At 40.9% G+C, this 26,123-nt stretch overlaps 1 protein-coding gene across 15 annotated transcripts in view; it reads left to right on the plus strand.

Moving 5' to 3' along the window:
* LMO7 (LIM domain 7) overlaps nt 1-26,123 on the plus strand; it is a 197,556-nt gene that overhangs the window by 116,775 nt on the left and 54,658 nt on the right. Inside the window, exon 3 of one of the 15 annotated variants that reach the window (XM_030566720.1) lies at nt 8,774-8,856. The exons of the other annotated variants lie outside the window; for them this stretch is intronic. Coding sequence (XP_030422580.1) covers nt 8,834-8,856 — 23 coding nt within the window. The 5' untranslated portion in view covers nt 8,774-8,833. The remainder of the gene's footprint in view (nt 1-8,773; nt 8,857-26,123) is intronic. 15 annotated transcript variants of the gene reach the window in all.

Here is a 26,123-nt window from a genome sequence, read left to right on the forward strand (position 1 = left end):
CTGGACAGGGAGCACTCACTGTTTGAACAGCAGCTGTCCCCATGTGACCTGGATACTTTCACTGATAGTGAGAATGGCACACAGTAGCAGGCAGAGTTCTCCATGCCTGAACCTTCCCCTCCCACCCCACTGGAGCCATACATACCCCAAGACATGGGGCATTATATGAATCAGCATCAGTTTCCCTACTTTCTCCCCCAGTGGCCAGGACCCATCTTTTTCCTACCCGGTGCCATGGCCTCAGTGGTACCCATGGTCAGCTCCTGCCACCACTCCTCCTTGCGCCCCTTCTACCGGGCCACAAGCTCGTCCTATGTCTATACCCCAGCTCTATCAACATCTAGAGCTCCTGAAGACATGGGCTATGAACCCTTCCCTGTTTTATTGGCTTCTGCCTTGCCATCAGCTGGAGAAGTCGCCCTTATGCCTCCACCTCCACAAAACATGGATGACTTTATGCAATTCCAGGAACTTTTTAAGAGAGTGGCAGTCAGCCAGGACATCCCTTTGGAGGAAGCCCAGGAGACACAACATAGGCTTCTCAAAATCCTTCAACCCTCTGCACCTTCAAAATTAGTATTACCCATAGAGAAAGCTCTCTTAGAACCAACTGGTACTCTCTCACAGACCCCGCCAACATGCAAGAAAGCTCAACATAAATACTATGTGCCCAGGAGGGACATCAATTTCTTTTTTTCCCCACCCACAACCCAATTCTATTGTGGTGGATGTAGCGACACACAGAACAAAGCAGCCACACTACCTGCCCACTCTGCAGGACAAGGACCTCAAACGTCTTGACCTCCTGGACTGCAAAGTTTATACTCTTCTACTTTGCAATTTAGAATTGCAAATTTATTCCACCCTCCTTGCAAGCTATGACCATGACAACTACAACAAGCTCTTTGATTTGCCTCCCATATACCGGAGGACAGGAGAGCAGACTTCCTGTTAGTCCTCGTCGAAGGTCAGTTGGTGTCTAGGAGGACACTACAAGCATCCATAGACATGACTGATCCAGCAGCCTGCACCACTGCAGTGGTGATGCGCTGGTCGTCTTGGCTCTCGGCATCCAGTGTCCCCGAAGATTTGCAGTCCAAAGTGGAGAGTCTCCCCTTTGACAAAGAACCTCTTTTTTTCAAAACAAAACAAAACCAAAAAACCGCATGAAATCTTTCACACTATAAAAGACTCCAGAGACACTCTGCGCACATTGGACATATACCCGTCCCTCCCCAAGAGACAATGGTATCAACCTTATCAGAGGCACCACGCACAACAATACCACTGACCCCAGTCCAGACCCTATGACGCTGGGAAAAACCACAACAGACCTCCTAGACACAGGCAAAACCAGGTGCAACCAACTACTTCTCACCATCGGGTAACAAACAATTTTGAAGTGCTGGTCGGGGGTCTACGCAACCACCTCTTGACTCAGCCGCCTATTTGCCCATTTGGCTACTGCCTTCAGACTTTCCACCATGTCTGGCAACAGATCACGCAGGACCACTGGGTCCTGGAAATAGCTCAGTCAGTTCACTCCATCCCTTTCCTATTTTTCCCTGCCCACCCTTTTTCCCTCCCTCTTAGGGACCCCTCTCACGAGCACCTTCTCTTTGTGGAAATAGCACATCTTCTCCACCTAGATGCAGTCGAACATGTGATGATGCAACATCGGGGTAAAGGATTCTACTCCCAAAAGAGAGGCAGGGAGTGGAGACCTATATTGGATATACGCCAACTGAACAAGTTTGTACACGTACAAAAATTCAGGATGGTTGCATTGGACACAATAATACCTGCTCTGCAAAAGGGGTCTGGTTCACAGCCCTCACCCTACAAGATGCCTATTTCCATATATACATTCATCCAACCCAGCAGACATAGTTTCTGCATAACACTAACTCCACCACTGAATGTATTGGCCTCCCTACATTGGTAGACAAAACCAGAGAACCTATGCATGGATGTTCCCTTCCATCCACACTTCCCAGTACTCATGCTGACCACGGTCACTTTCCAGATAGATCGCGGAGCGCACTTAGGTGACCACAAGGCACGGGGCCGCTGGTCCCTATCAGAGACGTGTCTGCACATCAATCTCCTAGAACTCGGAACTGTCAGGCAGGGAGGAGCACAATCTCACTCCCTATCAGGGGCGGCTCCAGGCACCAGCACGCCAAGTGCGTGCCTAGGGCGGCAAGCCACGGGGGGCACTCTGCCTGTTGCCGTGAGGGCGGCAGGCAGGTTGCCTTCTGCAGCATGCCTGTGAAGGGCCCGCTGGTCTCATGGCTTTGGCGAACCTCCCACAGGCATGCCGCCAAATCCGCAGGACCGGGGACCTCCTGCAGGCAAGCTGCCGAAGGCAGCCTGCCTGCCGTGTTTGGGGTGGCAAAATACGTAGAGCCGCCCCTGCTCCCTATGCACAACAGCCATTAAACTATGGAATTGGTGCATACATCACATAAAAGTCATCGTTTCCTTCCTGCCCACGTGTCACAACACTACTGCTGTCACACTCAGCAGACACTTTTCTGAGAAGTATGAATGGGAATTACATACCTCGATAAAACGACAGCTCTCCTTCCACTAGGCATTCGGTTAATAAACCTGTTTGCCACTCCTCAAAACTGCAAATGCCATCTCATTCCTTGGAACAACACCCTCATGTACACTTATCCACTGATTCCGAGCATACACAGGGTTCTGCGCAACATCACAGAGGACAGGGCCCGGGTCATACTTATTGCCCCAGCTTGGCCCAAGCGGACATGGTTTCCTTACCCGCTACGCATGTCCATCCGTCCTCCCCGTACTCTCCCCAAAAGACCACATCTCCTATCCCAGCACTGCAGTCAGCTTCTTCCTCCGCAGCTCTGGAAACTCCATCTGATGGTGTTGTTCCTTCATGGTTTTAATCCCACAAATTAGCCTGCTCAGAACAGGTCTGACATGTCCTCCTGCACAGTAGAAAGGACTCCACTTGTAATACTTACCTGCAGAAGTGGAAATGCTTCTCCATCTGGTGCTTCTACAGATGCCTAATACCCCAGACTGCCACGCTCCTTGACATCTTAGACTATCTTTTCGAACTAAAACAGGATGCGTTTTCACTCAGTTTTATCACAGTACACCTCGCAGCCCTTACCACCTTCCATGACACTCTGGACGGCTATTCACTTTCGCACACCCCACCATGAAACGCTTCCTCACGGGCCTGCAAAATCTCTACCCTGAGATTCATTCACCAGTACCCTCCTGGAGTCTCAACCTAGTTCTCTGCGCTCTTATGAAACCCCTTTTTGAGCTCCTGGCCGCCTCATTCCTGCTCTACATGTCCATGAAAGTGGCTTTCTTGGTTGCCATAATGTCAACAATAAGGGTTGGTGAAATAAGCACCCTGATGGCCTACCCTTCCTACCCCATTTTCTCTAAACACAATCTTACCATACAAACCCACCCCAAATTCCTCCCCAAGGTGGTGTCTACCTTCCACCTTAAACAGTCAAGACACTTACCTGTATTCCATCCCAGCCCTCACACAACTTCACAGGAAGCTGCATCACATACCCTCGACATACGACAGGCTCATGCATTCTACCTTGACAGAACTAAACCGTTTCCTGAATCCCCTAGGCTTTTGTTTCTACTACCAAGAGATCAAAGGGTGATGCTATCTCTAAGCAAAGACTCTCCAAGTGGATCTCTGCCTTTATCAGATCCTGCTATCAGGCCCAGAATGTTCAACCACCAGAGGGTCTTAGGACTCATTTTACTAGAGTGATATCAACATCCATTGCCTTCCTCCACAACGTACCTGTTACAGACATACGCAAGGTGGCCATGTGGACATTTGACCACACATTTGCCAAACATTATGCTATCACATGGGATACTACGGCAGACAGCATAGTCAGCCATACAGTACTGTCTAGCTTTGTTCCTCACATAACTCCATAATCCCACCAACCATAGTGGGTACTACTTCATATTCAGCTACAGTGGAGCACCCACAGGGACAGCACTTGAAGAAGGAAAGAAAGTTACTCACTTTTCAGTAACTGAAGTTCTTCGAGATGTGTGTCCCTGTGGGTGCTCCACTCCCTGCTCTCCTCCCCTCTACTTTGGAGTACTAGTATTATTTATCCACGGTAGAGAAGGAACTGAGGCGGGTGTGGAACGCACACACTCAGGAAGATTCTAATGGGATGGGAGATACCAACTGAGTGCGTGCGTCCCGACCAGGCACTGCTACCGAAAATCTCTGATCAATGACGCCATGATGCACCGTCACCTACAGGGGAGCACCCACAAGGACACACATCTCGAACTTCAGTTACTGCAAGGTGAGTAACTTTCTCTTATGATCTATTCTGGGAAAGAAAAGGTTGAAGTGAAGCCAGGAAGGGAAAGAGGTATAACAAAAAGCAAAAATTGACTGACTGTCTTGAAAATATGGTAAATAAAAATCCCATAAGCAAGATGCTACAACTGTTGTTCGTTCAAAATTGCAGAAGGGATGAAGCTGAATGAGCATTTTTCATGCTAATTTTACCCTGGTGACTAGATTTGGTCTTCCAGCTATGGGGTATTGGTACAGGTCCTGCATTAATGTAGTCCTTTTTAAAAACATTTTTCTTAAAAATGAGTGAGAAGGGACAGGGAAAGGTGAATGGAAGAACAAACTGGCACTATGAAAGTTGTATGACAGTGCTCAGCACCTTGCAGGAAGGATGGCATAGCAGCTGGAGACTCTTCAACACTGACCACCAGCATAGCTACTACTAGAGGAACTGAACTGGTGTTAGTAATAGCGGGAAATTTGTGAAAAACTTCCATTATGTGTAGGTAAGGCAAAGTGTGTAACTCCACAGTGCAACAGATGTTAACAGAAATTTAAAAACCCAATAGACTTTTTGTCTGTCTGCTTATTCAAAGAAGCAAACTTAATTGCTCTTCCAGATTTGCTAACTTTTTCATGCAGACAAAATAGATAACCCTATTGGGTTTTTCGCTTGTGTATAACTTGTTTTTAAATGAAGAAAAGCTTAGCTTAGCTACTATGTGATATTTATGGAGTAAGAATCAGACAAGCTAAATATTTAAATTCACAAAACCTTAATTCACTGCTGAGCTAGTGTGCTTCTAAAAAACTTTATGCTTAAATTTATCTCTTTTCCTCTGCTTCTTTATGATTTGTTCTGTATCTTTGAAAACTATTGCTGCTGATCTCTGGCCTTGATGCTACTATGTGAGCTCTGAGAGTTCTGGCCTAACTTTGAGTGCTGATGAATGTCTGTTTCTTATCCTCTTCCTATTTTCTATCTCTCATCCTCAACTCCCATTTGCTTTTAGTCCCTAATAGTCCATATAAAAGGGAATATTCCTATTAGGAGACAGACATGCATGGTGTCTTTTGAGCTGCCTTTTAAAAAATAATAATTTTTTTTTGCTTCATATTCAAAGCTTTTTGTTGGCTAACTTTCTGGCTTTTAACTCTCATATGAAACTCTAGGAGGGCTATTTTGGGGCAATATTATCTTATAGGCTGAAAACTATGTAGGAAAGTGTGTAGCTTGTGTTCCACCCTCGCAATGTTTTGTAATACTCATCACTACAGTGACTAAGCCATCACACATTTGCCACATTGGTGGGCATGGCGTCACAACCTAGATGGAATGGAATAGAAAGGTAGTTGCATGGGTAATGGCTGTTTTAACTTTGATCACTGAGCTTTTCATGTGCAATTTTAAATTGATATTAATAATAGATGCAAAGTACGTTTTCTGTATTTTCCAACTGTTTTACAGTGGCAATAGATTCCTTATGTTTTCCTTCCATTTCTCTTTTTAAACTTCTCTCCTTTCAAACTGTTTTGGTGGTCTTCAGACTAACTGATACCTTTATTAACATGGATCTAGGAACTAGAGGTAGTCAGATTGTCCAATTAATGTAGCCCTTTATGCTGTTTGCGAATCCATTCTGATTTCTGTATACCAAACAAACAACAAGCAATGAGGTTTTCATGAATTGTTCTTTCAATGTATGCTATTCAATAGTCCTGTTGCGAAACTGGCCAACTTAATTGCTTGTTAATTTTCTGGATCTCTATTGGATGACTGAAACATTTAAAAGAAAATTGTTTGAGTGACACATCCAGCCTAATGAAGCCAGTACAAGATAGGTGGAAGAATGGACTAAGCAGAAAGAGAGGGACACTCAGGGGCCTTCATGGAACTGGAGGCATCTACTGCACAAGTAGGGGTCAGACTAGGTGAGGGGTGGGATTTTCAAAAGCACTTAAGTGATTTAGGAGCATGAGTCCCTTTGAAACTTATGACTTGTGCTTTAATGTCACTTACAAGATATTGAAAATCTCATCCAAGATGTTTTTCAACTCTAACTTCTGTGGGTATGTCTATACAGCAGTGGGGAGGTGTGATTCTCTGCTCAGGTAGACATGCTTCAGCTCTTTCCTCAAGCTGGTGTGCTAAAAACAGTAGCATGACCATGGTATAATGGGTGATGGCTCAGGCTAGTCACCAAAATACAATCCCACCCAACCCCCAGGTTCATATTCCAGCAGCTAGCCCGAGCCATTACCTGTGCCACCATGGCTGCACTGTTATTTTTAGTGCACTAGCAGAGCTAGCGTATATATGTCTACCTGCAATTGTTAAATGTTCCACAGTATTAAGAATAATGGGATAGTTGTCTTTAACGATCTGAGTAAAATCCATGTAGGGAAGGAATATAAATCTCTCAATCGAGACCAGTGTGAAACTTTTTTGTTAGTAGGTATGACTGGCTCAGAGTCGCTTACAGGAAAGTGAATGTTTGTCATAAACTCATAGAAATGTAGCTTTTTAGAAAGACTTTCTTTTACAAAACCATTTTAACATTTTATTTATTAAAGCTAGAGAATACCAATAACAAATTAGCAGAAGTGGCTGAGATTACTGTCTACAAATAAGCAAAAAACTATTTTCACATACTTTGCATTCAACATCATAACTTGTAATAAAGTTTGCTCTTATAAAGTGCAGTGATTTCAAAAGTGTTTAAAAAAAAAATACCAAAACCAACTTAAGCACTGGGTAGACATTTTCAGATCACACATCAGATGGTTAAGCAGAAGGCACACCCACGCAGACTGAATAAATACAGAATAGGATGCATTGCTAATGAAACATGTCTTCAGTGCTGTCATTCTGCAATCCACCAGTCACTTTTGCTATCCAAAGTATTTTACTGTTTGAAATCTAGGCTGTGCGCGCTTCTGTTGGGTGTCAATTGCTGATGGAAAATCCTATAAAGGTTACTGAGCTCCAAGGATTTACAAATAGTATTTGCCATTTCATTCTCTTCTCTCTGCCCCTTTGTGGGTGAAAAGCCTTGCAACTTTTTCACAGAAATAGCTGGTTTAACTGTTCCTGTTCTTACGTGTTTCTTATTTGGCCCATTTTTGTCTCTACAAACTGACCATGAACCAATCTGATTTCCTCAGTTTATTCTCACAAAGATGAATGAATAATATATTCAACAACTTTGTTCTTGTTAATCATAGCAAATCTGTTCATGAATAATTTATTCTCTGTATGAGCTAAATTGAATAGAGTAGTTGTCACAAATTGTGAGTCACAAATTTATTTGTAAATGTTTTCCGTGATTCAAACAGTTCTTTGCAATTGTTCATATAGACTCAAATAAGTTTGCAAAACTACGAGTTCTAAAACTGAGTTGTTCATGAACTGCTTGCATCAAATACATCTTAGAGTATTTGTAGTTAGAATTCAATACTCTGGCTGTGTGACTTGACCACCTATGTCATATAGGATGACTTTTGTTCTCTTTTGGATGATATAAGCTTGACACATATGAGCAATGCTTGAATAAGTCACTGAGCCTTTGGCTCTTTGAGAGTGTTTGTATGTACCTGGGAGAAATCACTTCATTGTGGGAAGAGAGGCCAAGAGATAGGAGGCCTGAAAAATTTGGAGCATTTTGAAATGTTTCTTGTCCTCTGTTCCCCAAGAAAAGGATTATATTTGCTATGTATTTGAACTCCATTATTTAAAATGGCTGTTTCTTCCTGACTGAACAAGGGAGAGAGGAGCTAGATTTACTGGTCACTGGGTGTAGGGGCACTGTTGGTGGAAATATGATAATTCTTGCAAAATATCTGTAGTCATATGAATAAAAGCTCCTCCTAAAATTTTCACAGAAAAGCAACTATGTTTAAGGCCCCCACTTTTTGATCAGATTTAATGGCATGTAGGTTTGGCAAGTAGCATTTAGTGATCACGTTCACTAATTTTCCGACTATTTGCCCAGCTCTATTCAGAGGAAAATGGACTTCTTGCAAACTAGAATGAGGTGTAGAAGGAAACTTGTTAAATATTTTCTGGCTTTATACATCATGGAATTTTTGTGCCAGTTATTTCAGGTTACTTCAAGACTGGTACCTGATTTATTGTTAATTCTGACATGCTAGGTGTTTGACAATGGGGACTTTTTGAGTACCTTGGGTGCCGAAATTAATTTGTTAAAATACTGTAGTCTCTTAGTATCACTCTTAGATTTTACAAGGGGCAAAGGTTTGTGTGAAATCATTTCGAAATCTTGTTCCAGTTCTGCCCTATATTCCCCTCCTTGTGTTCATCTCAGCCTCTTGAATCCTTACATGTAATCTAGCTACAGTTTCCAGTAGCCTTCTCTGTTCCTCCCGCTGTCTGAAATAGCTTTCCTGTATCTCTCCATATCTTTTCAGATCTCTGCTGAAGATGCATCTCTTCTGCTGTTGTTGGTTATTCTTCAAGAGCCTGGACATATGCTAGCCAACTCACAAAACAAGTAAAAACATGGCCCCAGCTTCAAAGAGCACACAATCCAAGTATAATATGAGACAAAAAGTGAAGGATGCAAGCAACAAGTGTTTGAAGGATATTACAGGAAAGAGAGAGAGAGTCAAAAGATCACATAGTTGCTTGTTAAGACAGGTTTATGAATAGATGTTAAGGATCACTTTTTAAAGAAAAAAAATTACCTCTTTCCCAGAACTCACTATAGAAGAGATGGTAAGAGTAAGCTTGTAGGCAGGATTTGAAAGTTATGAGTAGTGACTTTGGAAGCAGTTTGAAGGAGTGTGTTCCAAGCATGAGGGACAGCTTGGGAGGAGGTATCCACATTACAGCTGGATCACAGGGAATGCAGGGCCAGGAAAGGAAACACCTTTCTTGATGTGAGCTGCAGATCCTCTGGTCTGTTAATCTCTCTTGCTGTTGTTTAACCATGTAAAGAGTTTTGTAATGCAATGAATTTGAAAGGCATTAAAAATAAATGTGTAAATACTGTAGTATATTATGGTCACTGTCCACTAAAGAAATGAGTTCTAGTAGTCCATGGAAAATAACTTTTTGGGTGTGACTTTTACTAACTGCCATACTAAAAGCCTATGCTGTCACTGTAATATTATCTGAATATTCTTTTGATTCAATGAAAAAGGTATATCAGGAAATTTTAGGCTTAGGTTTTCTGTTTGCAGAGAAGGAAGCTTAACTCAAGAGCATAATTAAGAGCTTTTCAAAAAAGGCCTAATGCGTTTTCATTTGTTTTACCAGGAGGATCTCAAAATTAATTTTGTCTAATCTCAAATTTTAAGCATTTTGAGGATAGTATGAATTTTAAGTAGGTTTAAATGAGCACAGAGTTAAGTTAGATCTCTGATGTATTCAAATTTGCATATCTTAAATACTCTAAATCACATACAATCCAGTGATTCAGAATGAGGCTTTAAAATCCACAGTCCTGTCTGTGTGTATGCTGAAGATCCTATAGCACTACTTACAAGGGTAGGAGTTTTTGTCATAGACTCATAGGTCAGAAGGGACCAATCTGATCATCTAGTCTGACCTCCTACACAAGGCAGGCCACAGAACCCCACCCATCCAATTTTATAACAACCCCTATCCCAGGACCGAGTTATTGAAATCCTCAAAATTGGTTTGAAGACCTCAAGCTGCAGAGAAACCACCAGCAAGCGACCCAAAGTACTTGGCCACAATTTCTCCTTTTGCCCTCACCCAGGGTAACAACTGCATCCCCACTGGCTCTGCTTTCTTGATGGTGGTAGTTTTCAAAACAGGTTGCCTGGATTTCAGTGGTACTCTATGTATACAGAACAAATTTTCAAAATGTGGGGTGCCTAAAGAAAGGCACCTGAATAAAGGGTCTGATTTACAGAGATGGTCAGTGCCTGCACTGCCTTTTGAAGTCACTAAGAATTCAAGTGCCTAAATACTTGAATTCATTGTCCATAGTTTGTGAAACAACTTGGGATTCTTTAGGGTGAAAGTCTTCATGCAAATACAAAACAGCTTAATAATATGTCAGGTAGTTAGCTGCAGTATATGTTTTCTAAAATATACGCTGCACTATATTTTTCCCACGCAAAGGGTTTTATGTGGAGTGTTCAGAAATATAGATACATATGGAAGTTTTGTCTTGCATTCATGCCATCGAATTATATATAACGCTTTTATGTTACTCCCTAAATTTGCACTTCAATCTTGAAGTTTCATGTAGTTTCATATTCAAATTTATGTTGAAGGGGCTATGATAAGATAAGCAATTTTCATCATATCTTGTGGAATAGTTTGCGTGCCAAATATTTTTGAGGCATATATCATTCCATTGGTCCAATATTTTTGAAACCTTATTCTTTGAATAACTCCTCCTGAACTGTGATGAGGGATTTAACACTAGTCCCCTTTGTTCTCTAAGACACCATATATTCCTTGCAAACTCCCAATAATATCACACTGAACAGATGGTTTGTTATATCATGAGCTGTTCTGCTATGAGAAAACATTCAAATGATAAGTGATGATGCTTGCATGTTATACTGCAATCTGGGCAATCCTTTGAGAAGATGGAAAATAACCATAATCTCTAAAACTGGTAAATCATGCTGATTTCTCTCATTAATATAATCTATGTTGATAATGGTTATATCATTCTTTTGGTATATAAAATAATTGCTGAATAACCTCTAGAATTTTAATTTCCATATGTTTTCAAAACTTTTTACCATAAGCCCGCATTTCAGTACATTATTTTTAAAATACACTACCGAACCCAGCGTGGTGACATTTTAGAGTTGACTAGCCAATCTACTAACAAGTGAGGAGCACACCTGCCCTGGCAGGAGCATGGGCTAGATAAACAAATAGATTGGAGGTGTCATGGATCAGCTCTCCACCCGTTCTTTGTCATGAAACAGGAAAAGGAGGATGTATTAGGCAAGTATTGAATACATTTTTAGCATTTAATTTAATTTAGTGGCTTGTAATAAGGAAATCCAACACATTTGTGACCAGTCAATTCTTTTTACAAAAACAGTGGTCCATGTACCACTGTCTGAGAACCTCTAGTAACTATTTTCCTTCTCTTACTGCTGCGATTGTATGTGGTGACTGTAAATCAATCATTTGAAGAATACAGCATTTGTTCCTAATGAACATGTAGAGAGAACCTGGTTAATGCTTGTGTATGTATATTAAGATTAATCTATCAAGATGACAGTTCTTGTATGTTTGCTTTTCTTCCCAAGTTTTTTTATGGCACCGAGAACTTCCCATACCATTCTTTCCTCATGCACTTTATGCACTTCATCCTTTGGGCCAAGAAACATAATGGGTTCTAGCTGGAGCCAGACAACCTTATTCCTTAATCTGCTTTTAGAAGTTAAAATTGAGTGACACCATACAATTTATTTTCCATTGCGCTGGTTGAATTTCCTCTCTGTAGCACTTCCAGCCCAGTGGGTAAAAGAACAGAGCTAGAATTTAATCCAGGTCTACCACAATGCAGAGTACTTCCTGGGCAAGTAGGTCTCTGAGCTGGCCTCCCTGTATTATTTCCAGAAATACAATTTTGTTTTAGATACATTTAGAGCCAAAGTTGTAAGTCTAATAAGAGGAAAACAGTGGATTAGTTTTATCAGACTGGATGTATTTTCAGGCTTATGATCCGATCTCGGATTAGAAGTTTTAAATGACTTTGGATGATAAGAACTTGGCTGTTACTCACTGATCCCATAACAGGAGTATTGGCCCAGTAGCATATGGGTGACAAACCATTAATTACTGATGGACTAAAAGTGGTAAATGGTAGATGCCAGAGATCTTGTGCCCCTCAAAACACTTAAATAGGAAACAAGGCTGAATTTAACTGCATGTGACACTAATCCTTGAATATCCTGAGCTCACCCTCACCTATTGTAATTTGTGAAAAGCAGATTTTGCTGTTTGCTCTTCTTTTGGTTTTATTTAATTTAGCAATTTCCCATAAATAATGACAAAATTCACAATTTTCTAAGGAAGCCCTGAATCTTTCTGGGCCCGTAGTCCCAGATGGGAGCCTTGGGATGCCTCTGGCTCTTAGCTGCATAAAAAGAAACTCCATCTTGCATGTAGAAATGTTATTTGTATGTTGTTGGAAGAAGACTTTATGCCTCCTGTCCTTTCCCGCTTTGCTTGCCATAGACTAAGGGCTTGTGTACATGGGAAAGCTAGTACATGACAAGCTAGGGTGTGACTTGAAAACTACTTGCTACGCCACATTAACTCCCTGCGTGGACACTTTTTGCACACTGAGTGACCTCATATGGTTTAGCTTAAGCTTCCAAAATGCATTAAGTTAATGTGCATAAAGGTACATAGTGTGAGTAGTTAGTGTGCACCAGCATGTTTTCCCAGTGTGGGCAAGCCCTAAGTCTCACCCAGTCTCTGGCTGTGAACGATAAAGCCACTAAGGAAGCTTGGCTTTTCGGAAGGTTAGCATACACTTTCCTCACAAATGTGTTTTTGCTCCAGTGAGCTTGCAAGACCTATTTTAGTTAGACTTTGGTAAAAGCTTGCAGATGACCAATTGTAGCTTCTGTGTAAAGTGTGAATGCTTACACTACCTTTTTTCCATTGGATGAAAGCTTCCTAATTTAAGGCCCATTTTGTGCTCCCATTGAAGTCAATGGGAGTTTTGTGTTTGACTTCTGTTAAAACAGGAGCAAGACCTTGTGTTCCACTTCTTTCGCAGGGCAAGTAGGAATAGCCTGTTAAAGCTCTTTTTAGTGGTGTCTTAATTATGATGTTAGGTTTTTTCTCAATCAGCACTTTTTTGGTCCAAATTACATGTTTCACAAGTACCAATGCAAGTAAGAGTGTGAGATCATCCATATTTATTTGGCTGGGTCTGTTTGCCCATGCTAATAAGTTGGTTTAACTATTTTTGTTACACTTTTCACTTTACAAAAGATACTCTCGTGTGACTGACAGCATATTTTGGTTTCAGTTGTTTGGGGTGCTGAGAATACATATAGTTTTGCTTGCTATAACTCTAACTTTGAAGGTACATGGCCAGACTAGTCCCCCCTGTCCCCCACACACCACTTTCTGGCAAGCTGAAAAGGCAAATATTTGGACTTTTACCCATTCTCTCACTCTTTTAATAGAGGAGCATTCATTTTTCCAATGTTGAGAATTTGGCCAGAAAACCTGCCCCTCAAATTTTAACATTTGGAGCTAATGTTAAAAAATATCCTTTATCTGACTGGGTGGTTTAAGTCAAAGCTAAGTGTTTCCATGTACCCTGAAGCACTTCAGATTGCCTGTTTCACTGGAGAGCTTATTATATTTCGAGTAGAAAAAGAGTAACTTTCTCAGTGACAATGACCAATTAAATTTAATAATGGATCAAATCCAATAATGGATCAAATGTTAGAACTGACTGAAAACTACAGAAAATTCAGCTCAGGTTGCTCACTTCTTTAACTTGCTCCTTTACACACAGATGACGCAAGGGCTGAGATCAGCATGTGAGATTTGCAGGAAATGTGGAAAATATTTGCTTATTTTTGCTTGTTCCTGTCTAAGCAAAATGGGGCATGATAATTGTTCTCTGCCTTTTTTAGGGCGATTATAATTCATAGTTTTTGTTTGTGCAGTAATTTTACTGTGTACATTATGATTTCTGCATGAAGCACTTCAGAGAAACAATTTCTGTCCAAAAAGGAAGTTGAACTCAGAAGGCAAGTCAATGAAAAGCTGAATTGTGGAATGTCTGATTCTGACTCAAGTCTCTGCCCATAAATAAAGAGGCAAACAAGGAAAACCTAAGGCAATATGAAACTTGAATACTTTCCTTGTGGTCAGTTACTTTATGCCTCACTCTGTGCATATGTGATTGAAACCAAATAATTTGGTTCTTTTTTTAGCTTACCGAGCTAAGGTTCAGTTTGAGCTTGCCTTTACTTTGATTATTCTGACCTCTTTCCTGCTTGCTCTCTTTCTCTTTGACTATATGATAACATATAGTGGTTGCTAGAGTAACTCAATGAGTAAACATGAGGAAAATAGGGGAAAGATTTGAAAAAGGAACTATAAAATTGTAAATACTTTGCCAAAATATTACATGTCAAATTTGGAGATTAAATTCAACAACTGAAGTGTAGAACAGGAGAATTTAACCCTGACACAAAGATAAAGCTCAACACAACCTTAACTATGGAGTTGGTTTTGATGCTTCCATATCATATTGTCATGACACTTGTGGAATAAATTATTTACTTACCATCCTTGACTTAGGACAGAGGGCAGGTGGCACTTCTTTAAATAAACCAGATCGACTTCCAAGATTCTTGTTCTGTCAAGAATTTTCCCACAGCTGTCATAATTTTGGAAGAACCTATCACAAAAATGTATTTCTTTATGTGGCAACAGCCTAGATTTCAGTAAGATCAGGACCTGAAAATTACATTGTCCCATTTCTGGGACTCTTAAATTAAGTCTTTGACCAATATGCCTATTCAATCCAGTATTTCATGAACCATCAGCTGCTGTAAATAAATCTTTCCTGGAGAGTTGGGAATCTCGGTTTTCCAATAGTATAAAACGTTCATAGTTAGCCAAGAAAACAGTCTCCTCTGAGCATTTAAACTACTGTGCTGTCTCTACATAAATTCGTAACTACCCAGCAGTGAAGCAAAGAACAGTTCAGACTCAGCAACATTCACTATTGCTATAGTCCTCCTATGTGCAATAATAGTTAATACAGGTTGCCATCAACTGCCACTCTTTTACCTACAGAAATAAAATATAGCAGAAATTGTCAATCCAAATAAGCAGCCAAATGCTTATAACTTACTTTTAGAATAGTTTTTCAAGTTGTAAGCAGTGATTTTTCTTCAGTGAGGGCTTAACATTAAAAGTTTGAAACCTTAATCAGCTATTTTAGTTGTGTAAAAAGATATTAATAATGTAATGTGTATATTCCTTCACCCTGCTTTCCTACTACCAAAGTAACAATTAACAAATCTACATCTGGGTACAGACCAAGCAAGGAGCCTCAACAGATTTTTTTTTTTCTTTAGTCTAATCTGTCTAGGTTCTGATATTATGCTTGTCACAGTGGTATCTGAACAACTTTTAGTGGATATAATGAAAGAATATAGGTGGATGAAAGGAAAGCAAATTTGCAGTTTTAACTGTAGTATCCATCCCATTCAAGCACAATCAAAATCTAAGAGCAGAAATTAAAGTAAAAGCACAGCACTTGTATTTTCATGATTTGGAAGAAATGTTAAACTTTAATATAATGGCAGAAAAACAATGCCATCTGGTAGAGAAATTGAATATTGGGATTGTTTTGACAACTTCTACCTGCAAGTTGCCATGGTTACTCTAATTTAGACAGATTGTAAATGTTTTTTTCTTACTCAGAGTTCTCTTTTTATGATATATTGTGTTGAACTTCTGTGCTAATTCACAACCATACCTTTATGGGTTATAGTCAGTAATCACAGTACCTGGTTTAACACTTAATTTGATATTTATAGTTTTCGAAGAGGCCACATAAATAAGTTTACAGTCTGGTTTGGGAGGACAACAAAGCATTGTAATTTAGATAGTTGCACTACCTTGTGTGGATATCTACAAAGTCTTTAGATGACCAAGTTTTTTTTATGTCAATAGTGAATTATACTGTCTAGCCGGAAAACATACCTGAGAAAATAAATACAAGGAAAGTTAACATGGGTGGAGATTAGTGGAAAGCCATAAGGATCTGTATTGACATTGAGGAAGGAATATGGAATCTGGTTATATAATTTGAAAATCACTGACAAAGCAAAAGGCAGTCAAAAAAAGAGAGATAGGAAATAAAATTTAGGGTAACTTAAGATGCGTGGGAAGACAGGGTTTATCCAATTCAATACAGAGAAATGTCAATAATCAGAGGAAGGGCCAAAAGAGAAAAATATCCTCAAATAATATTCTACAAATACTTCGGACTAATGTTTTAAAGTTCTGTGAAATAAAGGGATGTACCAATAATAGTATGAAATGTAATTTTATTGGAGCTAGTTAATAAAACATTAAATGTTATTAAAATTACTTGTTAATAGAAGTTTTGACCAACTGTTTTATCACTGAGTAGACAACTAGTGAGTATTATACACTAACATGAAGTTCAGATATGTCCCATAAAGTTAAACCGTTTCTCTGAAATATGGAGCGCTCTTAATCATCCATGCAAGCCTGAGTCATCTTTCCATCTTTTAACTTGCTATCTTTAGGAGGGGGCATTTCTTGTGAAGGTAGGGTATTGTACTGGTGCTGTTGGCCAAAATGACTGCCGTGGCTGACTGCAACAAGGAACCTGGTAGTTACTTTATTGAACTTTCTTCTGTTTCTATTTGACATAAATACTAGGTTTCATGGGTTTCCAGAAGTTAATGTTAATAGGTCCTGTGCTCACAGAGCAGAGAGAAAAAGAGCACATGATTTTGAGTATTACTATTACATTCACAAAGATCTTTGTGTGTCAGAAAAGAAAAATTAGACAAAAATCAAAGCAGAGATGTAGATGGGCACCAGTTAGGGTTGTGTGAAATGTGAACATTTTTAAAATATTTTTACTCATTTGTTTCATATGGTTTTCATGAACAAGCGGTTTCCTTGTCACTGAATTTTGGGGGGGCCTGAAACTTTTCATAGTGCTGTCAGTCACTAAGCATCAAGACATCATCAAAACTTGGTAGGCCTAAAATTAGGTGCTTTAGCTTTGTGGAGGTGACTGTTCTAGGTAAGCCTGCAGATGTTGCCTCATGATGTCTCCGCATATTTTCAGGACCCGAGTAAGCAGGCAGAGCAGGGGGAATGAACAGCTTAACTATGCAGGCAAATCTGTTTAGTTCACTCAGCTGAGAAGCTGTTTTTTTCTGTAGGAGTCTCAAGGTCTGCATGATTAAGAAAAATATATAGGTTGGAGCCAGTCAGTGGTATTGCATTAACCACCAATATAACTTTCATTTTAGCATGCTTTAACATACCTTAAAATGTTTATGAAATTATAAACCCTATCAATCAGTTGTCCTACTAGTTGTGGCTTTAGGTATGTGACCTATAGGGCCTTGTTTTACCAGGAATCCTAACCTTGCTCACTTTGTCAGCCAGAATGTCTAGTCTCTGGCCATAGTCCTGTTTTATTGGCACTGTTGTACTATATAGTATCATAGATATGCTTGGCACTTTGCAATATAGATAAAGGTGGATTTTGATCCCCATAGAGCTCATAATCTAAATTAAGATGTGAACAAACTATAGGGGATGACTACACAGGGAGGGATAGGAAAGGAGAAGCATGAGGAAGTGGATAAAATTACTGTGCTGTTCCTTGCCAGATTTAATGCATGTATCTAGAAATAACTCTATTCACTTTGATAAGGGATGTAAGAAAATGCAGCATGAAGGGTCATAGCAGAGAGGTAGGGAATAGGAAGAGTACACAAAGACTTTAAATCTGCATCATCTGGTTGCCCCCTCTCACTTTGGAAATTCTCTGCTCCATCATCTAGCTTTTCCAGCACTGGCTGCTCAGTCATCAGAGGCAACAGAACTTCACAAATAGGTTGATGAGGGATGTTTGTCACAGTCTGAGGAGGTTGTAAGGACACAGAGGTTGGGGGAGGGGAAAATGTAGCCATAAATACAGTGGGTGTTTGAAGGGGAGACTCCATTACTTTACAGATGGCCTGATATGCTGTTACATGATGCATAGCATGGAGACCAGTGGGCACATTACTCTCTAAGTTGAAACATATTTGTGGGTTTTTTATATGTAAAGAATGACCAAATCTGCAAGTTGAATTTGAGCTCAAATTCAAGTTGGGTATTGGCTGTAATCACAGGATAATGTTGTTTACGCTTGGCTGAGCTCTGAAATGAGGTTACTTAGAGTTAAATATCCAGATTATGAAAAATTCAGCTGCTAGAAGTGTCCTTATATTTCTGTAACCATGTAATTGTGCCATCTTCCATTGAAGCTCTTCTATTCTTAGCAACATGTGGGAGTTCAGTGAAATCTGATAGTCAGAATATTATTAGCAATTGAGTAGGTGTCCAAGGAGGTTAAAATTTAGCATGAGCGTACTGCCATTTGGGCACAGAGACTGAACAACTCACTTGTGCAGCATACCCCGGGTGGGTGGAGAAACCTTCAGATGCTTTAACATCCTCCTCATAAGCGTAAGTTGAGTCTGTCATCTGTTTAAGTCGGTTAATGAGTGGTTCTTTCCAGCACACTTAGGGGGCCTGTGCATTCTGCAATAAAGTGGGCCTGTAGTCTGCAGCCTGCATCTGTGAAATGAAAAGCCGCTGATGATAGAAGGTGAAAAGGAGAATATGATGATACCTTTTTAAAATAAATTTGTTTTCTATTTTTATGATAAGTTGCATAGTGACAATATTTTAGAGTATGGGGGACTGAGTAGGAGGGAGATAGGTTTGGCAGCTGTCAGGAGGGGTTCAGGGTATTTGTCACTGAGGCATGGGCTTAGTAATGGCCCTGCAGCATTTGTCAGTGGTGAAAGGAGTAATAGTCTGTCTCCTCTAATGGGTGTTTTCCAAACCTCCTCCTGTTGGGGGATTCAAACTGTTCTTTCTCCTAAGCAGTGTCCATTTGGCTCCCTCAACAGTATCTTCCTTATAGGAGATCTGATGTGGATCTTACAGCACCATTCTACCAGTCTTGTTTCTGACAAAGGCATGCACCTTAGTTTAGCATTGGAACTTGCTCAGCCTGAAAATGAGTAGAGTGCCCTTCCTAGAGCTGTCGTGGTTCGTTAAGACAGATGGTTGTACTCCTGTACAGTGTCCCTAATAGAGTACAAGTCATTGCTTTCCCCACTGTGTCAGGTAATGCGAGATGCTTTCGATGCCAGACAGAACAAGGAAAGATTTTACATGTGGCCGCACACATTAGACGTTCAGAGGCAAGTTCAGCAGCCTTGGATGACTGCAGAATACACTGGCCTAGAGCAGAAGTCTATCCATGCATGAATTTATCTACACAGCAGGTCTGGAAAAGAAAAATAGCAATCTATATTCTGAGATACAACTGAATTTAAAAAAAAACTTAATAAAGATGGATTTCTTCCCTCTCACCCCCGATTCAGATATAACAGATAAGATAGAGAGAGAGAGAGAGAGAGAACTATGGATCAGATTTCTATATTTGTAACTAAAAAATAGAGGAAATTAGAAAGCATTTTAATGCCTTAGTGCAGGGGTAGGCAGCCTATGGCACGTGTGCCGAAGGCGGCACAGGAGCTGATTTTCAGTGGCACTCACACTGCCCAGGTCCTGGCCACTGGTCTGGGGAACTCTGCATTTTAATTTAATTGTAAATGAAGCTTCTTAAACATTTTTAAAACCTTATTTACTTTACATACAACAATATTTATATACTATAAACTTATAGAAAGAGACCTAAAAACATTAAAATGTATTACTGGCACGCAAAACCTTAAATTAGAGTGAATAAATGAAGACTCGGCGCACTTGCTTTAGTGGATGCCATGAAATCGGCAGCAGTAGTACTTCCCTGACCTGAGAGCTCTTTGTTTTGAGTTTCATGTCACTTGTTGCTGGGGAGTGCATGGCATTGTTTTTGAAGTGTCAAACTAGCCATAAACTCATGTATTGGTGGTACCTAGAGTTTAGTGTGTGTGTTATCAGGGAGACGGGGAAGGAAAGTAAGTGTTGACATCAAAACAGACCAGAGTTAAGCTGAGTACTTACTAAGGTTTTAAGAAAAAATGTTCAAAACACATCAATTTTAAATATAGCTGATACAATTCTTTCTTCATATGAAAAAAAGAACAGGAGTACTTGTGGCACCTTAGAGACTAACAAATTTATTTCTTCATATGAGTAACTGTAAGGAGAACCTTGTGAGATAGATATATACCTGCCCCTGGAAATTTCCACTACATGCATCTGACGAAGTGGGTATTGACCCACGAAAGCTCATGCTCCAAAACGTCTGTTAGTCTATAAGGTGCCACAGGATTCTTTGCTGCTTTTACAGATCCAAACTAACACGGCTACCCCTCTGATACTTGTGAGATAGTGTACATATTGAAGATACAGTAATTTTTTTTTAAAAATAACTATTTTTGCTTTCACAGAATCTTCACAAATTTTAAGCACTCTAATCAATAGCTACTGTTGCTTAGCTCCGAAAGCTTTAACAGTTAGTGTTATTTCCCATTAAAATGTTTGGGAACAAGAAGTAAGTAGTGTTTGATAATGACATTAGGCAGTCCTATAAATTGAAACTTCAATAATTTATATTAGCAAAATTATGTTACTGGTGATTTGGCTGGCATATAGCAAGTCATAGTAACACTTTTGTCCCAGCATGACTATTACAAATATCTCATAGCTGCAGCCTTGGGTTGTGTCATTGTGTTCTTAGTGAGCAAAGGAGCAGCCTCATTACAAATTTAAATATAATAGAATTTGTTTGCATTGATTAACATACTGTGAATTCTGTTTGCTGCAGTAATTAATTTGCCACTTAAATTCCTTGGATTGGCTACAGGAGACAAGTGTTTGTTAAATCAAGGCTGCATATGTACTTGGGTACTCTATCTTCACATTCAAGAGGAGGTTATAATTATCCAAGAATGTTAAGTGATTTGAAAAGCTACAGTGTCAAAATCAGTGTACTGTTCTTTTTCTAATTCCATCAAATGCAGTATAGGAGAATGGAAAGTTAAGGAAAACTTGTTCAGATCTAAATTGTGGCTAACCCTTATGGGGCTGCATGGAAGAGTAGAGGTGAACCTTAATTGGCTGCATTAGAGCTACCGAGAGCTAAGTTCAAAGAACACAGAGGCTGCATGTCAGATAGGAACAAGTGAGTGGAGAGTAGGCAGAGCTATTATGTCTCATGCACTGGCCACAAAGCTGACTAGCCATGTGGGGCTATGAGGTTGAGATGTGTGGCACCCCAAAAAAAGATGTGTCAAAGTCCTTTTTCTGGCCCAAGTGGTACAGTGAAGTCTAGGAGGTATTGTGCCTAAGACTTCATATGCCCCACCCTAATTTAGGTCTATACTAAAGACAAAATCCAGCCTATGATGATTAACACTGTATTACACTAACATTTCAGTAGGAGTGCTTTATTAAAGAAAACTAAATGCAATGTTAACTTGGAGTGCTGCTATTTATTCCACACTTTCATTAATAGCAACTGAATTAAAATTCCACGCTTGTATAATCTGATACAGGCCTGGAAAAAACACCAGCACTCTTAGTAGTTTTTCCTCAGTTCACAATGAGTCCATACCAAATGGATATAATCTTTTCCATCAGTATGTTTAAATGAAATGTATCAACTATTAATATAAAGTAGTTTGTGGATTTTATACTTGGTCACAAGTTTGGCTACTATGTTCATGTAGGAGGTTCTTTAATAGTTCAAATGATAACAAGTGCCTTTTGGAGTGGGTGAATCTGAGTCACATTCCTGTTGCACCCGTCTGGTAAAATAACCATTGAGCAGCAACTCTGGAGTTCTTAAGTGATGATTGACTTGTTACATTGTTAATTCCATTCAGTAACATGGTGATATTGGCACTTTTACCAATATTTCATTAGGCAACTTAAATAGTTTACATTTTACTAAAATTCAAGGTTTTGGATACCCAGGGCTGGCTCCAGGCACCAGCCGACCAAACACGTGCTTGGGGCAACACCTTATAAGAGGCAGCCAATCTTGGGTCGACGGGGTGGGGAATTGATTTTCTTTTTGGTTCGGTAGGGCGGCGCTCGGGGGGGGGGTGTGGAATTAATTTTGGTTCGGTGGGGCGGCACTATTATTTTGCTTGAGGCGGCAAAAAAGTTAGAGCCGGCCCTGTGAATACCTATTTTTATTGCTATTGTTACTCCAGCATTGATACAGGCACTTTGAACAATGTCTTTTTGTAAACATGTACACCATATTACTGGAAAATTCCTTCAGGACTTGTTTTGTCCAGGGCCACGCGGGGGTGGGCAAATGGGGCAATTTACCCCAGGTCCCGGGCCCCAGAGGGGCCCTGTGAGCCCTGGCCCGGCAGTTGTCTGGGTCTTCGGCAGCGGGGAGGCCCTTCAGTTGCTCCAGGTCTTTCGTGGAGCGACTGAAGGGGCCCCCTGCCACCTAAATGCCACCGAAGACCTGGACCACCGCCTGGTAAGTACAAGCGCCGCAGCTCCCCCGCTTTGCCTCAGGCCCCCTGAATCCTCTGGGTGGCCCTAGTTTTGTCATATTAGGATGTTGGCAGGTTGTGGCAAGCTAGGTTGCTAGCCATTTTAAAAAATAAAGTTATTGCTAGTTTCCCGTAATGTTGCTGCACTGTGCAAAATACAAATATGAGTACCACCTGCACCAGAGATTTACAATACAGAAGAGAGAACATCGAAATATGAGACACAGTGGAAGAACCAGAAACAGTCTAGGGAGATAATAAAAAATTTCTCATAGGTTTTATTTCTGGATTTTGCGTCTTTGGGTGGTATTTAAATGAGGAGGCAGCTATCATATTGGGGTTGAGAGGTTATTTTCCCTGCCCTCCTGATGCATCCATTGTAACAGGCTGCTCAAAAGTACCAGTTGCTAATAATTCAAATTCGAGGAAGCAAAGAAATGATGCAAATGCCAGCACAGAGTGATAGAAAAACTACTGGATAGGTCTGAGCAACTCCTTGACTTTTCTGTTCATTAGAGCAGCAAACCTAAGGCAATTTCACCTCATTAAACTAAGTTTTCTTGGGATTTTCATGCGTTTTCTTCTGTATTGCTTTAAGTATTATAAAATATTTAGTTAACCTACACAGGGGTTTCCTAATGATTATTAAAACTTCCCAAATAGCTGAATGTTTTCCTGTTTCAAAATAATTGGCCTGAAGCAATCCACTAAAACCAGTGAAAACCAGAAGTAAACACTATAATATTCATTGAAAAGCCTGACTGGAAAAAAACATCTGTGACTTGAGCCCCAGAAATACGCTGTGGCAGACGATAAGAAGTCAGGCCTTCAACTGTACACACGGCTGCCAATCCCAGAAAACAAAACTTTAGTTTTTATCAGGCAAGACACCCGAACTGACTTCAGTGGTTGCAATGGAAAATGGAGATAATGGCGGCCTGGTCTACACTACGTGTTTAAACTGATTTTAGCAGCGTTAAACCGATTTAACGCTGTACCCATCCACACTACAAGGCCCTTTATATCAATATAAAGGGCTCTTTAAATCGGTTTCTGTACTCCTCCCCAAGGAGAGGAGTAGCGCTAAAATCGATATTACCATATCAGATTAGGGTTAATGTGGCCGCAAATCGACGGTATTGGCCTCCGGGTGGTATCCCACAGTGCACCACTGTGACCGCTCTGGACAGCAATCTGAACTCGGATGCAGTGGCCAGGTAAACAGGAAAAGCCCCGTGAACTTTTGATTTTCATTTTCTGTTTGCCCAGCGTGGAGCTCTGATCAGCACGGGTGGCAATGCAGTCCCAAATCCAAAAAGAGCTCCAGCATGGACCGTACAGGAGATACTGGATCTGATCTATCCGAGCTCCATTACAGAAGACGAAATGCCAAAGCGTTTGAAAAAAAAATAAAAATCTCCAGGCTACACAGTGCTGCGTGACAAGTGTAACGGGAAGCCAGAGACTCAAATGGATGCTCCTGGGGGAAGGGAGGGAGTACTGAGGACTCCAGCTATCCCACAATCGCCAGCAGTCTCCGAAAAGTATTTGCATTCTTGGCTGAGCTCCCAATGCCTGTAGGTTCAAACACATTGTCCGGCGTGGTTCAGGGGATAGCTCGTCAATTCCCCCCCCCCCAACGTGAAAGAAAAGGGAAAGAAATTGTTTGACTTCTTTCAATGTCACCCTATGTCTACTGAATGCTGGTGGTAGACGCTATGCTGCAGCAGTGAAGAGCAGTATCCGCTCCTCTCCCCTCCCTGGTGGCAGACGGTACAATATGACTGATATGTCGTCACCATCAGCCCGTGAGTGCTCCTGGCCTGCCTCAGGTGAGGTTGGCTGGGGTGCCTGGGTAAAAATAGGAATGATTCCCGGTCATTCCCAGTAGATGGGACAGAACGGCTGGTAACAGTCTTCATCATAGCAACTGGGGGCTGAGCTCCATCAGCCCCCTCCCTTTCATGTGTAAAGAAAAGATTCTGTACTGCCTGGACTATCATAGCAGCGGGATGTTGGACTCTTCTCATCCGCACCACTTAATGTCCTGCCTGGACTCTCATAGCACCGGGAGGCTGCCTCCCCCTCATCTAATCTCACTAACAAGTCACTGTTTCTTATTCCTGCATTCTTTATAACTTCATGACACAAATGGGGGGGGGGGACACTGCCACGGTAGCCCAGGAAGGTTGGGGAGGAGGGAAGCAACGGATGGGATTGTTGCAGGGGCAACCCCCGTGAATGGCATGTAGCTCATCATTTCTGCGGGATCTGACACGAAGCAGCCGTTCTCTCTGATACACTGGTTCTCTAGTACACTGGCCCCATATTCTAGGCAGGACTGACTCTATTTTTAGAAACCATAAAGGAGGGATTGACTCAGGGAGTCGTTCCCAGTTTTGCCTTTACGCCCCCGGCCGATCTCGGCCAGGGGCACCCATGATAGCAGTAGACAGTACAGAAGGACAGATAACCGTCATCTCATTGCCAAATTACACTGGCAGCAGACGGTACAGAACGTCTTTGCTATCATGCAAAAGCAAATGAATGCTGCTGTGTAGTGCTGGAGTATCGCCTCTGTCTGCGGCATCCAGTACACATATGATGACTGTATAAAAGAAAAAAAAAGCTGAATGGGCTCCATGGTTGCCGTGCTATGGCATCTGCCAGGGCAATCCAGGGAAAAAGGGCACAAAATGATTGTCTGCCGTTGCTTTCCCGGAGAAAGGAATGACTGACGACATTTACCCAAAACCACCCGCGACAATGATTTTTGCCCCATGAGCCACTGGGCTCTCAACCCAGAATTCTAAGGGGCGAGGGAGACTGTGGGAACTATGGGATAGCTACCCACAGTGCAATGCTCCGGAAATCGACACTAGCCTCAGACCATGGACGCACGCCGCTGAATTAATGTGCTTAGTGTGGCCGCGTGCACTCGACTTTATACAATCTGTTTTATAAAACCAGTTTATGTAAAATCAAAATAATCCCGTAGTGTAGACGTACCCGGTATCTTAATAAATAGTTCTTAGATTTTATTAAGTTAACACTTTTTGGGTTGGACTCAGAACTGATGCAGTGGAGAGCATAAGAATTATATGCTCATAGTGGCTCACCATACTCAGAAAGTGGGTTTTCATATTCTTTGCTTTATCAAAAGTTTCTGAAGGCTTATCAGGTCGCCTTCCTGTTTCCAAGTGAAGCACATTAGCCATCCACCCTGATGTTTTCCAGAGCACAAATACTGTGGTGAAATCTACATCTTGGCAAAAAGATCGTAGAGCCCTTGTCAGATATAAATAGAAAACATGAATTGTAAGGCCCCACTTTGAATGAAGCAGCAAAGGATCCACTGGGACCCCAAGAGTATAAAATATACTGAAAATATACTGGTTTCAGAGTAGCAGCCATGTTAATCTGTATCCACAAAAAGAACAGGAGTACTTGTGGCACCTTAGAGACTAACAAATTTAAATTTGTTAGTCTCTAAGGTGCCACATGTACTCCTGTTCTTTTTGCAAATATA

This window comes from Gopherus evgoodei, chromosome 1, assembly GCF_007399415.2.
Source record: "Gopherus evgoodei ecotype Sinaloan lineage chromosome 1, rGopEvg1_v1.p, whole genome shotgun sequence".
Taxonomy (NCBI): Eukaryota; Metazoa; Chordata; order Testudines; family Testudinidae; genus Gopherus; species Gopherus evgoodei.